At 35.9% G+C, this 16,313-nt stretch overlaps 1 protein-coding gene and 1 pseudogene across 2 annotated transcripts; one reads left to right on the top strand and one right to left on the bottom strand.

Annotated features, from left to right (window-relative positions):
• Positions 1–316: 316 nt before the first annotated feature.
• Positions 317–4,605, top strand: LOC120106530 (annotated as a pseudogene).
• A 4,216-nt stretch (positions 4,606–8,821) lies between these two features.
• LOC120106531 (calcium-dependent protein kinase 29-like) lies at positions 8,822–15,745 on the bottom strand. 2 transcript variants are annotated; one of them, XM_039119474.1, is made up of 8 exons: positions 14,987–15,744; positions 13,123–13,246; positions 12,869–13,012; positions 12,467–12,619; positions 11,794–11,909; positions 11,544–11,711; positions 9,500–9,730; positions 8,822–9,261 (listed from the first exon to the last, which is right to left on the bottom strand). In XM_039119474.1, exons 1-8 carry the CDS (start codon positions 15,548–15,550, stop codon positions 9,118–9,120), a joined length of 1,644 nt encoding a protein of 547 aa, XP_038975402.1. In that variant the 5' UTR covers positions 15,551–15,744; the 3' UTR covers positions 8,822–9,117. The 2 variants fall into 2 exon arrangements, with proteins under 2 accessions (XP_038975402.1, XP_038975403.1); XM_039119475.1 differs by lacking the exon at positions 12,467–12,619 and having other exon boundaries at positions 14,987–15,745.
• Positions 15,746–16,313: the final 568 nt, after the last annotated feature.

Below are 16,313 nucleotides of genomic sequence, written 5' to 3'. Positions count from 1 at the left end.
CAAAGGATGATGACTCATATCACAGAAGGAAACTTTGCACAGAGTTCCATTACTATTAATGGGTGACTCCGAGATTTCTTATGGGCACAAACATCTCAAGTAATTCAGTGTTATGGTTCTTCATTATCCGTATATGGTTTTTTTTCTTAGGTGCTCATTTTATCTGGGCTTTCAGTTTAATGTTTCTATTCAGTGACCGTGGTTATTAGCAAGAACTCATTAAATCCATCAGTTGGGCCCATAACAAATTAAAAGTTACTCTTGCTACTCAGCCTAGAGCCTTAAGCATTGTACAAGGACATGTTGTAAGAGTAACCTATTATATTCTGGGTGGAATTGCCACAACATGGGCATTCTTCTTAGCAAGAATTATTGCAGTAGGATAATGGCTAGGAGGATTTGAAAGACATTATGGCATTAAGATTTTCGAGTTGCAGCCTCGGCTTATCTTAGATCCCTACTACTCGTCGTATTTGGTTTGGTATTGCTACAGCATAATGACTTCGAGGGTCATGATGATATTAATGAGAAATGACTTTATCAGAACATTTTTACTTCTCATTTTAGGCAGTTAGCAATAATCTTTTTGTGGACGTCCGGAAATCAATTTCATGTAGCTTGGCAAGGAAATTTTGAGTCATAGAAACAGAACCTTTTACATGTAAGACCTATTTCTCATGCAATTTGGGATCCTCATTTTGGTCAACCAGGTATAGAAGCCTTTACTTGAAGGGGTGCTATCGGCCCAAGGAATATCGCTTATTTCGATATTTATCAGTAGTGGTATATAATCGGATTACGCACCAATGAGGATCTTTATACATGAGCTCTTTTTCTATTATTTCTTTCTACTACATCCTTAATAGCGGATTGGTTACATCTATAGTCCAAATGGAAACCAAGTGTTTTCGGGCTCAAAAATGCCGAATCTCGTCTCAATCATCATTTGTCAGGACTTTTTAGAGTAAGTTTTATGGTTTGGGCAGGACATTTAGTTCATATTGTTATTCAAGGATTCAAGGGAGAGTACATCGGTTAGAATTATTTCTTAGATGTAGGCCCCACTTGAGAGAGCTGTTAGTAGTAAAGATTTTGGAAGTAGAGCTTTCTGAAGTAGAGCTTTTATAAAAAGTTTGTTGTTTGGTAACTACATTTCTTGCGAATCCGCAGCAACCAACCCATATGTCTTTCGTCTTCTTTCATCTAGCTATTGCTCAAGCTAAAGCAGCCAATCGTCGAACAATCTGATCTTTTGTCGACTTCCGTCTGCAATAGTGCATCTTCCAATAGTCCATCGAACCATTTCACAACACCTCATCATGCCAATGCCAACAAAGCAGCAGGGCAGGGTGGCATACTTTTTTAGGTCCAATTCCATCCACTTTTTTTGAGGCAATTTTGACTTGTTCATCGGGAACTGATCTAGCTCCTGAGAAAAGTGTCGCGCCACTTTAACATGTGTTTGGTAAACAAACTGAGAAAGTACTTTTAGTATGATTAAATGACTATAAAGGATACTGCATAGTATTATACAATAGAGCATAATAAAATATAATATGTATTAATACATAAATATATAATATAGTATAATATTACTGTAATATAATAGAATATTATTATAATATAGTAATATAATATTGTATACTATAGCATAATAATTTCATATAATATTAAATTTTTTAACATAACATATCAATGTATTATGATATAATGTAATATAATATATATTTATAGTATAATACAATAATAAAGATATAAAATATTATACTTATTAGCATAAATTAATTTTTTATAATATAACAAATTTTCTAGCTAGGTGATAAAATTGGTTAAAGAATTATTAAAGGGATATTTTATATAATTGTTATATTTTATCATAGATATTTTGGTCAAAAAAATAGCTTTCCGACAAGTCTTAAAAGTGCTTTTTTGGTAAAGCTTTAAAATAGAGCTTTTTCCGAAAAGCTGTTTTTAGCTTTCTGGAAAAGCTAAAATAGTTTTCCGATTTTTTTTTACCAAATATCCCTATTTCATCTAAAAGTGATTTTCGAGAGCCAAAAAGTATTTTTTGCTCTCCAAAAGCTCCCCCAAACGGGGCCTCATTATCGTATCGTCAAGGGTTGGACGACTTTTTACGGGTCAATGAAATCTTTATGCTCAAAATTTTTATTCGAGTAGTCATTTATTTGGTACTTCCCAAGGAGCCGGAACTGCCATTCTAACCCTTCTTGGGGGATTCCATCCACAAACACAAAGTTTATGGTTGACCGATATTGCTCATCATCATTTAGCTATTGCATTTATTTTTCTCGTTGCTGGGCATATGTATAGAACTAACTTCGGAATTGGACACAGTATCAAAGATCTTTTAGAAACACATATTCCTCCGGGGGGTCGATTAGGACGTGGGCATAAGGGTCTTTATGACACAATCAATAATTCGATTCATTTTCAATTAGGTCTTAGCCTGTTTGGGGGAACTGTTAGTAATAGAGCTTTTGGAAGTAAAGCTGTTGGAAGTAGAGCTATTTGAAGCAGAGCATTTATAAAAAGCTGTTTGCCGTTTGGTAACTACATTTCTAAAGTGTTGTAGCACTTTAACATGTATTTGGTAAACAAACTAAGAAAATACTTTTGTGTGACAAAATGACCATAAAGGACATTACCAATATTATATAACAGAGCATAATAAAATATAATATGTATTAATATATAAATATATGATATAGTATAATATTAATGTAATGTAATATAATATTATTATAATATAGTATTATAACATTATGTATTATAGAATAATAATTCAATATAATATTAAATTATTTAACATAACATATCAATGTTTTATGATATAATGTAATATAATATTGTATTTATAGTATAATACAATAATAAATATATAAAATATTATAATTATTAGTGTAAATAAATTTTTCATCCTTCTAATGATCATTTATCTCTCTAACAAATTTTCTAGCTAGGTGATAAAATTGGTTAAATAATTACTAATATATTTATTTATTTATTTATTTAGATCAGATTATTTGCCACTCACTCATTATTTTTTTATCTTTTTATTTTATTTATTTATTATTTTATTTTATTGAAATATAGAGGGGTCACTGGCCATGGGCGGTGGCCGGCATGGTGGCTGCCACCGTGGGTAGCCACGAGCTCCAAAAAAAAAAAAAAAAGAGTAAGAAGGAACAGAGGCGGCGGCGTTGAGAGGAAGAAGAAGATAAAGAGAGAGAGGGAGAGGATGGGTGAGAGAGAAAGAGGCGGGATGAGGGTTTTGGGAGAAAAAAGTATAACTTAAATGGAGGTATTTTGGTCCAAAAAATAACTTTCCGACAAAGCTGAAAACAGCGTTTTTGGAGAGCTCCAAATTGGAGCTTCTCCCCAAAAGCTGTTTTCAGTTTTCTGCAAAAGCTGAAACAGCTTTCTGAAAAAGCCTTACTCTAGCATCTTTAGGGTTTACTTTCTCAGTAGCTCAACACATGTACTCTTTACTTGCTGATGCATTTATAGCACAATACTTTACTACTCATCACCAATATATGCAGGGTTCATCATGACATGAGCCTTTACTCATGGAGCTATATTCTTTATTAGAGATTACAATCCAGAGTAGAATAAGGATAATGTATTGGAAAAAACATTAGACCATAAAGAAGCTACCAAATCTCATTTAAGTTGGGCCGGCCTGTTTCTCGGGTTCCATACCTTGGGCCTTTATATCCATAACGACGTTATGCTCGCTTTTGGTACTCCAAAAAAACAAATCTTGATCAAATGCATATTTGCCCAATGGATAAAATCCGCTCCTGGTAAGACTTCATATGGGTTCGATGTACTCTTATCTTCAACGAATGGTCCAGCATTTAATGCTGGTCAAAGCATATGGTTACATGGCTGGTTGAATACTGTTAATGAGAATAATAATTCCCTTTTTTTAACAATAAGCCCTGGAGATTTCTTGGTTCATCATGCTATTTCTCTAGGTTGGCATACAACTACATTAAATTTAGTAAAAGGTGCTTAGATGCACATGGTTCCAAGTTAATGCTAGATACAAAGAATTTTGATTATAGTTTTTCTTGTGACGGCCTAGGACGCGGCGGTACTTGTGATATTTTTGCTTAGGATGCATTTTATTTGGCAGTTTTCCGAATGTTAAATACCATTGGATGGGTTACTTTTTATTGGCATTGGAAACACATCACATTATGGCAGGGCAACGTTTTACAATTTAATGAATCCTCCACTTATTTGATAGGATGGTCAAGAGATTTTCTATGGTTAAACTCTTCACAACTTATCAATGGATATAACCCTTTTGGTATGAATACTTTATCGGTATCAGTGTGGATGTTCTTATTTGGACATCTTCTTTGGGTTACTAGATTTATGTTCTTAATTTTCTGGCGTGGATATTGGAAGGAATTGATTGAAACTTTAGCATGGGCTCATGAATGCACACCTTTGGCTAATTTAATTCGATGAAGAGATAAGCAAGTGGCTCTTTACATTGTGCAAGCAAGATTGTTTGAATTAGCCCACTTTTCCGTAGGTTATATATCTACTGCATATAGTAGAAACTTTTGAAATTGTTCATGCAAAGCTAGACTGCAATATTGAAGTCTTAGATTACAAAGAAAAGTTTTTTGGGGGTTTTTTGCATACATATCCTCCTAATATTAAAATTTGCATGGATATCCTTCCAACATTGATATTTGCATGTATATTCTTATAAAACACTTGTTTTGCGTGTATATCCATTTTTCTTCTTTTTTTCTTACATATGTGCCCACATCATCTAATGCCGTTAAAAAATTAACGATTTAAAATTAAAAATGACTGAAATATCTTCAATAGATAGTCATGCAAAAAAAATATTTATAAGGCTATACATGCAAATAAAAACTTTGTGAAGATATTCATGCAATTTCACATATTTAGGAGGGTTTACATGCAAAAAAAATTTATTTTTATTTTTATCTATTTCATCTTGTTTTAATACTCAGAGTTTAGTCTAGTGTCTGTTCTTCAATGTTTTCTGTAATAATATTGCTCAAGAAAAAGATTGATTCAATAATTAGATAATAAAAAGAGTTATAGAAGTTCTTTTACAAATCATGAGATTATTTTACTTTATTATACAAATTCTTTATTTATAATAACCACTATATCTTATTTCATTGAAATATAACTTGTAATATCTATTATTATAGATACATATATGAGAACATTTATTAGAATATAGAAAGAGATTAGAATCTCTTAAAGGCACACAATAGATTGCAATGATCAAGCTTCTTTGCTATTGCTTTGCTCATAGGTGAAAGAATAACATCAATCATCTCCAAGCAAAATTATTGAAAGACTTCAAAATCCTTCCGACTTATCAACAACCTCCACAGCCTCATGGTAGAAGGTCACCCCTTATGTTGTGTGCCTTAAGCTACTTTTCTTTGAGCTTCGAATTTCTAGAAGAAAAAAGATTTAGTATATGGGACCCATATTGTCACAGCAATTCTAAATCAGCCCCAAGCTTGCACATGAAAATTTTTTTAGCTCTAAAAGATAAATATTGCAAATTTCATATACTAAAAGATAAATATGGCAAATCTCTCACAATACTTTTCTTTAAATAATTTATAAAGCTAAAGGTAGGACCTTTCCATCTTTATATCAAAAAGGATATAATAAAGGGAGAACTTCGGTGGCAATGAGAAGAACTCAGATTCTGGTGGCGAGAACTCCAACGAATGAAAAAGAGGGAGAAGGGCTACCTATGTGAAGAAAGAAGTCGAGGAAATGGTTTTGATTTCGAACGGAGGAGTGAAAGAGAGGGATCGAGAGAGATTAGAAAATTTCTCAAAGAAGATAGCAATATTAGTTTCCCACAAGACCCGTTAACTTTTTAAAGGCTTCATAGGTAAAAAGATTATTTCATAATTTTAATTAATTTTTAATTTAAATAAATGTGATTTTGGCTAATCACATCAGTTAAATCACAATGTCAAGGATATTCATACAAAAATAGTGTTTTGTGAGAGCATATATGTAAATATTAATTTGGGAGGATACTCATACAAATTGCAATATTTAGGAGGGTATTTATGAAAAAATCTAAGTTTTTTTTTTAATCTAAGATTTTTTTTTGTGTATACCCTCTTAAATATGTAAAATTGCATAAATACCCTTTAAACTTGCTATTTACATGTATTTCCATATAAATATTTCTTTTTGTATGTTTACCCATTAAGGGTACTTTCATCATTTCAATTTTAAACAACTTAATTTTTTAATAACATTAGATGGCATGGGTACATATGCACAAAAAAAAGTATATATATAAAACAAGTATTTTATGAGGATATACATGCAAATATCAATTTTGGAAGAATATTCATGTAAATTTCACTATTGAGAAGGGTATGTACGTAAACAAATATTTTTTCTGTTTTTCTAGTGAAGTCTCATATGTACCAATTATTCATCTTTTCATCATTCTTTATACTGTGTTACACGAGACCCTTTTACCTAGACCTAATCTATTTTCAACCAATACTTGATCCATAGTCTTACCATTTTATAACTATAATAATTGGTAGGGCTTGAGTTAACTTTAAATAAAATAGACAAGAAATTCTTGATAACTAGTTAAAAAAATAATCTCAAACATAAATATTTAATGTTTAAATTAAAAGACAAGGTAAGCTCTTGGCATAATTCTTTTGGCACTATAGCTACATATCTTATGCATGTGGTTTATATGTCATAAAAGTTTCTAGAGCTAGGTGCAGCCAAGTTATATATGTCATAAACTACATGTTATGCCCTTAATAAAAAAAAAAATTTATCCTATTCTATTTAAAACTTAAGGATACTTTTGGAAAAAAAAATCCAATTTTTCAGTAAATGGAAATTGAACTTTCCCATATCCCACAATGATTTTTTTTCCATGAAATATGAAATCTTATTTCCATAGAAAAGCGATTTTTCCATCCCTCTCCTATAAAAATTCCAACTAAATATAAGGCATAATTGTATTTTTCTACTGACTACACTTTTCTTCCTCCTCTTTCCGCGAACCAAACAGGGCCTATGTGCTAAATCATCTAGAGGATGCTACAAACTGCAATGTTCTACGGATAAGTTTGAATGTTAGTTCACATGCAGTCTTGGAAAAAAGGGCAGCACCATGTCCTTCATACATGCAAGAATTACAGTGACTTGATGAATGTAATAATCTAACCATAAGTTTCATATGCTATATATATATTTTTTTTTTACTTACCTGCGATAGTGGTGCTGACCTATACCAAAGGAATAGTACTTCTCATCTTCATTGACAAAAGCAAATACCAAAAGTTACTTTCAAGCTGAGGAAAGACTCTCATTAGCCTCCATCACATACCATTAGATCTCAGTTTGTGTAAAATGCCCCTCAAGTTGATGAATATCTTACTACCCTAGTTACTCTCAGTTTGTGCTTCACATTTACAACCTATTTAATTCTACAACTATCCAATGACAGAGTGCATCTCTGTCAAGTGTATTTTGTACTTTCTTTTTTTCCTTTTTTCTTTTTCTTTGCCAGTGAACTTTATTTTGTACATTCATCATCAGTCATCACAAGCTCAAGTGATGATAAATTAACATGGGTAGCATGTGGTGAAGCATTTAAGCAAAAACAACAATCTTTATGAGTTTCCAGATTAGGGATGCCCTCAGATTATTGCCTGATAGCTTTCATGCGACCCTGCATCAGCTGATTGTACTCCAATTGATGAAGACTCTGTATGTAAATTATGCTGGTGCAGTAACTCCTATTTTTCTGAAAGGAAACATAGATCTGCATATTTTCTTTTAAAGAAAAAAAAAAAAAAGCCCTAACCATGCATAAGAACATAGTTGACATCAAATACACAAAAGCAGGTCACTTTAAAGTATTCATCTTCTCCTAACCTCTGCTTGAGTTGCTAAGATTTCAATGTCCACAGTTCGCCATAACACTGATATCCCCAATCATCGTGAACTCTCTGTACTGTATTTGTTCAAGAATGAACAATGGCTGTTATGATATCCACTATTAGCTGTTATATTGGAAAATGTCACTGTTTACTGAATGAAGAATTACTTTTACCTGATAGGGAAATTTGAATTTAAAAATATTATTCTTGCTGATGAACAGTGAAATTGGCAAATAATTACCATTGTTCTCCGTTTATGATAGCCGTTACAAGAGCCTAAAGCTATTGCAACGGCGTCGACATTATAAAGATGGCTATTTTGAAGTTTGTAAGGTGCTTGCAGCCATGCACTGAAACAACTAAATATATGATGATCTTAGTAAACAGACGGTGGCATATCGACAAATGTCATTATTGTTACGCCGACCACCAGGCCGTGAGGCTTTCCCAGGGGATCTGCGTGGCGACTCCACTGGGGAGAAGAGTTTCAGTCTGTGGCTTATCTCAACCCCTTGTTGGTAGTTGCCCACTAGGAATCTTTTTTCCCACACACTCAGTGGACTAAATCATCTGGAATGGCCGGGCTTCTGAAGTATAGGCATGCTTTGATTTGATAACCCTTCTTACAACAGACAGACTGGCAATGAGCAAAGATATGATTGCACTGGCTCCACATGTATTGAACTCCTGAAGTAAACGTGGTTTCAAGTTTCAACTTATACTTGGTCTGCAACCTGACAGATCTGGCATACGATAGTGGAATCGCATGGTCTAGAAGGATAAAACTATGACAAGTGGAGATAGGTTTCTTTCAACTTGAATTACATATTGAAATGTACAAATGTTACCATCATAAACCAATATTTAATATTTTATATAGGAATTTGAAGTCATTATACAAATATGGCATACATCTTACCAGGTCCACACTGAAGAATAATTGATCATGAACATTATACACACAAGAATGAGAGGAGAAAATGGATTGTATTTGAGAGTATGCAGGTTATCAAATTGGGACACTGTACACTCATGAGAATTACTTATGAGGAAGATAGGGAAGTAAGATACAAACTTATCTGCATGGATGACTTGATGGAGGCTTCATGAACCATGTTTCAAGTGAAGGCCCTTTCTACTATCCCTTCTTCATGGAACCATCTTTAAACAGCCTGCGACTAAGGGTACTAAGTGCTTGTCTTGAGTACTGCCGTGAGGCATTTCTCCAGTCTGATCCAGTTTTCATCATCAACTCAAATTCTTGGAAGCTGATACGTCCATCCTGAAATATTTATACATAAATTAATGTAAAGCAATTGACAATATTATGAGGCTATAAGTGATTAGAAGCAATTGAGGATATGATGCATTTGTGGATTGTGCTTAATAAGCAGCAATCTGGTAATGGTGAAATAGTGGCTATTGGTTCAAGGCATTAGACCACGAGTTATGTGCAATATTTTTGTGATTTAAACCAGACAACCAAGATACGTAAACAATGATGGATATAAGAAACTGACCTTGTCCTTGTCAACATCAGAGATGATCTCCCAGATTACTTGCTCATTTGGACCTAGATCACCCTCACCTAAAGCTTCTCTCAGTTCTTCAACTTCAATAAAGCCACTCCCATCCTTGTCAAAGAAGTTGAATGCTTCGGCTAGGCGTTCCTCACTGTTGACTTTCTTCAGGTGCAAGGAGACGGTCACGAACTCCTCACAGTCCAGAGTTCCATTTCCATCAGTGTCAGCCTACAATAGGAAAAAGCAAGCATGATGGAGTAACACAAGCAACAGACATGATAGTATTGAGATTGACGACATTATATATGTACAAGCGTATGTACAATACATACATGTATAATCATGTGCATGCATATGTCTATGTGCATGGATATATATGTGTGCACATATACAAATGCATGTATAAATGGTTAAATCTGAAATGACTTAGCATACAGCTGGATTCAAACCAATAGATGCACTCGTATGAGTGTAAGCAGCCATATATTTGCTAACCAACTTGCAAAATATCAATCTAAACCCAAATATATGTAGCATATTAAGCACATGAAATAATGATTATAAAACACCTGCAGCACTTACATGCATAGGCAAGAACAGTAATGCAGCCATTTGGTTTAAGGATGGCAGTGTATGAATTGGTCATTACATTCTACCACCAGGCCTCACCACTCCTTTGTTAAAATGATACTAAACTGTCCTATTTATGAACTTGTTGCTTGCATTAAAATGAAATTCCAATGCATGTTTCATGGGTGTATGTTATGATTCCCTATCCTCATCTATAGTAGAATCCACATATTTAACAAATTGTTACCACATTCTAAGAAATCATATATGCAGCTTGTAGATATGCATGATAATTTTCTTGGAAAATGCTTTGACACAACTAAAATTATACCCATATAATCTCCATTCCATTCCAATGCAAGTTTTACCGGCAGGGAGGTTAATCACCAACATGTACGGAGGTTAATCACCATCCAGGCACATGGACTTCCACTCCTGATGTCAGTTCCAAGAGCCCAATGTGGTTTCATCGGATGGACTTGTATTCTGCCACACAATTACTCTTTTTTATGCTTAATTACTAGTAAGGTGTCTATGCAATTTTTTTACCTATGGCTAAGCCTTCTGCAGAAATCCTTTTCTTAATGTAGTCTTAAAGATAATAGTTAGTAGATGTCCTATGTATGCCTCAGAGCACCATTCTGCTAAAGGTCAAACAGCAAATCCTAAGATCATGACTGCTAGCCATGACACACTACATAATACTCATGTATGTGCCAGCTGCTGATCTCTATATATATGATGCAAATTAATTAAGGGGCATCTCCAACGCCATGAGGAAGAACCTCCCCTGAGATATTTCAGATCCCATAAATATTGTGACCGTCTCTATCTCTTTCCCTTATAAATGCCATAATGATAAGTAAATCCCTTTTGGTTTCAACTCCCCTTCTCTCCCTATGTATGAGGAAAAGAAGGGAACTGCTCTATCAAAACCATCAAAGTAGAACTGATTGTTCATTCATCCTCATTCTATAATCAGTCACATGGATTCCACATGCTGAATGCTATGTGGCCTATGTAGTGCAGCAGTCACTCTGGCATCTCACACAGTAGATCCTCCACAAGATGATGACGCTAAATCTAAGAAACTCAGAAAAAGATAATTACAAAAGAAAGAAAGAAAGAAACCATCATTTTCCTATGGTGCAACTGTGTGGTTTGCCTTCTACCTGCTGATGTTAGAGCTGCTAGGGGTGGTGTCATTTTAATGACTGTGCAAACCTAATTGTAAAAGATGTGGATTAGCCCCACTGCACAGTGCAAAAAGAAAGTTTCTAACTTCAGTTGTACGTCTTCTGCACCAACATCCAGCAGAAACTTTATTCCGCTGCTGCTCAGCAGAGTGTGTAGTAAATTGGCTGATGTCTTGTTACAGTGTCATAGACTCATAATTACAGTTTTATAAGATTTCAGAGAGCCAAAGGAAATGCAAAAATTGAATTAGATGTGAAGCGTTAAAAGGGCTCACTGCTTCCATTAACATCTGAAGATCAGGTTCTGGTACACGCTCTCCATTTATGTGCAAGCCCTCTTTGAGTTCTTCAAATGTTAGGTGTCCATTCTTGTCCTTATCCATCATGTGAAACATCTGTTTAAGGCTAGTTACTTCTTCCACAGGCAATTGTTCAGCTACCACCTACAAAATGTTATCTTAGTCAAAGCTTTTATCAGAAGAAAAAAAAAATGAGTGGCATGATTTCGCAAGGTCACAAACTTACTCTTAGGGCTTTCTTTTTAAATTTGTTCATTGCTGAGAACTGCTTCAGTCTTGCTCTGACAATTTCTCCAAGTGAAACATTGGGAGCTGTATTAGCATTCTGAAGCCAAGGATGTTCTTCATATAAAAGGCAAGAGAGAAAATTAATCAAAGTCACAGTGTTGAAGATTTGCCTATAGTAGAATGAGAGAACTTATAAGTGTACAAACTATGCAATAGATGAAGAGAGAAGTCAACGGTAAGTGGTGAAAAGCACTGCAATTTTTGTTATAAAACAGTCAAGTCTTTGTTTATGCTCTTAAAGGAGCAAAGGTGATGAATATACACATTAGATGGGATATGTTGCTGGTTATTTCTGCTCCATTTGAAAAGCCTCCAAGACACAAAAACAACAATGTAAGCTAAAGCATAAAAAGAATAACTCTAGACTATAAAACATCAATGAGTAACTCAAGACTGCAAAATATCAATTATATGGAACCAACACAAATAATGATAAGTACAAACTAATGTTGATCCTCCAAGCATCTAGACTTGTTATTTAAGCATGGTGGTTTTCTGTCACAATCCCCTTGATTTATGCATATCTTTAGTATTATCGGGAGAATATCATCATTTTATGATCCATTAGACTAGTTCTACATTTTATATAGAGAAAGAAAGAAACAGCATACCAAGAACTTGCTGAGCTGTCAACCGGGTGTTTGGGTTAGGATCAAGCATATGCCTCACAAGGTCTTTAGCTTTGTCGGATACCATCGGCCAAGGTTCCCTCTCAAAATCAATAACAGATCGGATAATCGCCTGGGTAATTCCCTCATCAGTTTCTGCATTAGTTGTATCAGAGGCTAATTAGACTACCGCTGTCTCTAATATGCTGGCCTCCAAATTTAATAAGCTTGCCCATCTTGAATATATAACTATCTAAGATACATATGTACATACAAACATACATATATACACATAAAACAGACAGACAAGACAGTGGGCAGAGATGCATATGCCTACATTTTCATTTTGGGTTGTGAGATGAAATTGGGGAGGGGGGGGGTGTTGCGCTGGTGCCGGAGATTTACCTGCCCAAAAAGGTGGGACTCCGCATAACAGGATGTAGAGAATCACTCCAGCACTCCATACATCTACTTCTGGCCCATAGTTCCGTTTCAGGACTTCAGGGGCCATGTAATATGGACTTCCAACAACTTCACTAAAGCGCTGACCTTTAACAACAAAGGAAAGGGAAATTTTTATACAGCTGAAAACCAATGATAGCATTTATGTCTCACAATTTGAGCTAGCCAAATGTCAGAGAAATCTATGAGAGGCCTACCAGGCTTGAAGAATACAGAGAGGCCAAAATCTATTGCCTTCAATGGAGCATCTTCTGATTCATTTGCAAACAAGAAATTCTCTGGTTTCAGGTCCCGGTGTATTACCCCATGCTTATGGCAGATCTGCGGCACAGATTACTAAAAATTAGGTTGTCAAGGTACAACTCCATCAATCTACAAACACAGAAGCAAGATCTTGCATGTGTAGTTAGCAGTTCTCACATGAGCTCTACGGTAACTATAGACAAATAGTGGAAAACAGACAACATCCTCCAATTAAATTAAAGACACAAAAAGTTTGATAAGCATTGTAGTGCCTCATAAACATTTAGTGCACTAAACAACTGTGAAGGCTTTGCATCTGATTTAGGTATTTGATTCTTTAAAAATCCTAATGTTCTTTTAATTACATAATAAATTATTGAAATAACTTGAGGGGGAGCAAAGGAGAAGCCCTATCTATTAAGATCTATTATCCACTTCCTTTACAAATGATTCTAATAAGTCCAAATACTTGGCCCTCCTGCAAGTATGAACCAGAGATGCCCCAGCATCCTTAGCTATATTCACAACCTCATTCGTGTTGGAAGCAAGTTTTCGAAGAAAACTTCCTTCTAAAATGAATCCATTGGGATCCTCATCAACCTACCAAATTGAAAGTCCTGAATTACCCAAAAAAAGGAAAGAAAGAAAGCAAAAGTTTGTTAATCGAAGAACTCCCAAAGGATTTAGTCAAATACAGAAATCCTCTAGACTTTCCATTGTTGCTTCAACTCCAACCATGTCAAATTGAAAGCCGTGTCATCAATCATTTCATCAACCCTGATCACACGCTACATAAGACATTGATATCCTCTAAGGAAACCAGTAACCAAAATACAGCTTTCCTTTGAATCCCATGAATAATGAATTTGGATTTATCTTCAAATTGTCCCTGGTTACTCTTGTTCCAAATCATTCTATGACCACCCGCAGAAACAAAGCTCCAAAAATCTGCTATCCGCTATTCCTCGAATAAACTTTCCAGCAATCAACCAATCTCTTGTTCCACCGAGACACATAGGGCTCGTTTGGTTCGCGGGAAGCATTTTTCCTCCTAAGAATATGATTCCTGGGAAACAAATTCCTAGGAAAAGGATGCCTAGGAAAGTACTTTTGGCATGTTTGGTTGACCATGGGAAAATGGCAAATTTCCAAAGTGCTTATGTTTGGTTGGCCATCCACTTTCCTAGGAAAGTTATGTATAATTCCTATTATGCCCTTAATAAAAATTAGATTTTTAATGTCTCTTTAATGCTTCTTTAATGCTGAAGGGACTTTTTGGAAAAAAGTAAAAATAGAGTAATTCCTGCCTCATGGAAAAGTAACTTTCCCATGTTTCTCATGGGAAAGACTTTCCCATGAAATGTGGGAATCATATTCCCATAGGAATTCAACTTTCCCTTCTCTCTCCTTTGAAAACTCCAACCAAACAAGAGGCATCTCATTACTTTTCCGTTGACCACACTTTCCCCCCTTCTTTTCCCGCGAACCAAACGAGCCCATAGAATACATGTCCATTAACATAAGGCAAATGTGTCGACTGCTAACATTTCGGGGCTTTTATAAATATTCACTAGTCAAGATCTTCCCCAAGACCATGGTCCATCTGGATCTAAGAAGAAGAACAATCACTAGCACTCTAAAGAAAGACTGGAAGCAGAGAACACAGTAATGATCCAACAAGACTGATGACAAATCACAGAGCGTTCTAAGAAAGATTGGAATTTTTTTCACCAAAAAGAAAGAAAGATTGGATTTTGGAGAAACAAACAGCTCAATTCCATCGAATTGAATCAAAATCTCGATAAATTAATGCGATACCTGAACGACCTCGCCGATGGTCTTGAAGATGATGGCCGCTGCACGCTCGGTGTAATGTCCCCTGGCCACGATCCGATCGAAGAGCTCCCCTCCCTCACAAATCTCCATCACGAGGTGGACGGCCTCCCCATCCTCGTACGCCTCCCTCAGCTGCACGATGTTGGGGTGCTCCGGGAGACAGCGCATGATCTCGATCTCCCGCCGGACGTCGGAGACGTCGATGGTCGTGCGAAGCTTCCGCTTGGAGATGGACTTGCAGGCGAGGGTCTCGCCGGTGGCAGCGTCGCAGCAGCGCCGCGTCACCCCAAACTCTCCCCGGCCGAGCTCCACCCCGAGGCGGAAGCGGCGGAGGAACTCGGCGGCGGAGGAGTGGGGGCCGCGGAGGACGGAGTCAGGGGAGGCGCTGCCGGAAGAGAGGCGGCTGAGGGGGTCATCGTCGACGCCATCACCGTCGTCGTCGTCGTCGTCGTCATAGTCGCAGGAAATGGAAGGGAGGCAGCGGAGCTTCCGGGAGCGCCGGAAGTAGGCGTCGCTGGAAGACGGGGCGGAGTAGCAGCCTCCCATTTCCCTCTCTCTCTCTCTCTCTGCCCCACTCTTCCTCGTCACCTTTTCTCCCCGCTCGCTCGTTCTCTTTGTCTCTCTCGATCGAGAGAAAGGTTAATGCTCTCTCATAATACTAGCTCTGGTGGGGACGGAAGAGCTCATTTCTCGGGCGGTCGCCCGGGCTTCCCGCCACTTTCGGGCTCTTCGCCGTTTCGTAAGCGAGTTGTTGATCACAGCTGGATATATATATGATATACGCACGCATAAGATTAGATTTCAAAAGAGAAGCAGCTACGCAGGCTGTAGGGCCACTCATGGACTGCATTGTCTTTACTTGTTTAGCTGGCAGCTACTTAGGATGCTAAGAAAAAAAATCCAATCTTTTAAATATTTTATTTTTGTTTATTTAATTTTTTTTAAAAAAATTATCTAAAAAAATACTTTTGGTATATTTTGTTGATTATGAAAAAGTAATAGATTTTCAAAGTGCTTATTTTTGATTGACCATCCATTTTTCTGAAAAAATTATGTGTAATTTCTATTATATCCTTAATAAAAATTAGATCTTTCATGCTTCAGATCAAATAAGGATAGCTGAAGAATCTTTTGAAAAAAATAAAAATATTTTGATTAACGTCTCATGAAAAAATAAGTTTTTCATGAGAAAGACTTTTTCATAAAACATGAGATTCATATTCCTACGAGAATACAATTTTTTTGTCTTTCTCCTTTGAAAATTCCAACCAAATAAGAAACATCTTTTTACTTTTTCGTTGACCATACT

The sequence above is a fragment of the Phoenix dactylifera genome, unplaced genomic scaffold (genome assembly GCF_009389715.1).
Source record: "Phoenix dactylifera cultivar Barhee BC4 unplaced genomic scaffold, palm_55x_up_171113_PBpolish2nd_filt_p 000559F, whole genome shotgun sequence".
Taxonomy (NCBI): domain Eukaryota; kingdom Viridiplantae; phylum Streptophyta; class Magnoliopsida; order Arecales; family Arecaceae; genus Phoenix; species Phoenix dactylifera.
The sequence above is the reverse complement of the archived record's forward strand: the minus strand, read 5'-3'. Positions and strand labels throughout refer to the sequence as shown.

Excerpts from the sequence above, each read along its gene's own strand:
- LOC120106531 (XM_039119474.1), bottom strand. The coding sequence starts at position 15,550 with ATGGGAGGCTGCTACTCCGCCCCGTCTTCCAGCGACGCCTACTTCCGG. Across the intron at positions 11,712-11,793 it reads TTAAAAAGAAAGCCCTAAGA|GTGGTAGCTGAACAATTGCC; the intron begins GTAAGTTTGTGA and ends AACATTTTGTAG. Across the intron at positions 9,731-11,543 it reads TTCAGATGTTAATGGAAGCA|GCTGACACTGATGGAAATGG; the intron begins GTGAGCCCTTTT and ends TTCCTATTGTAG.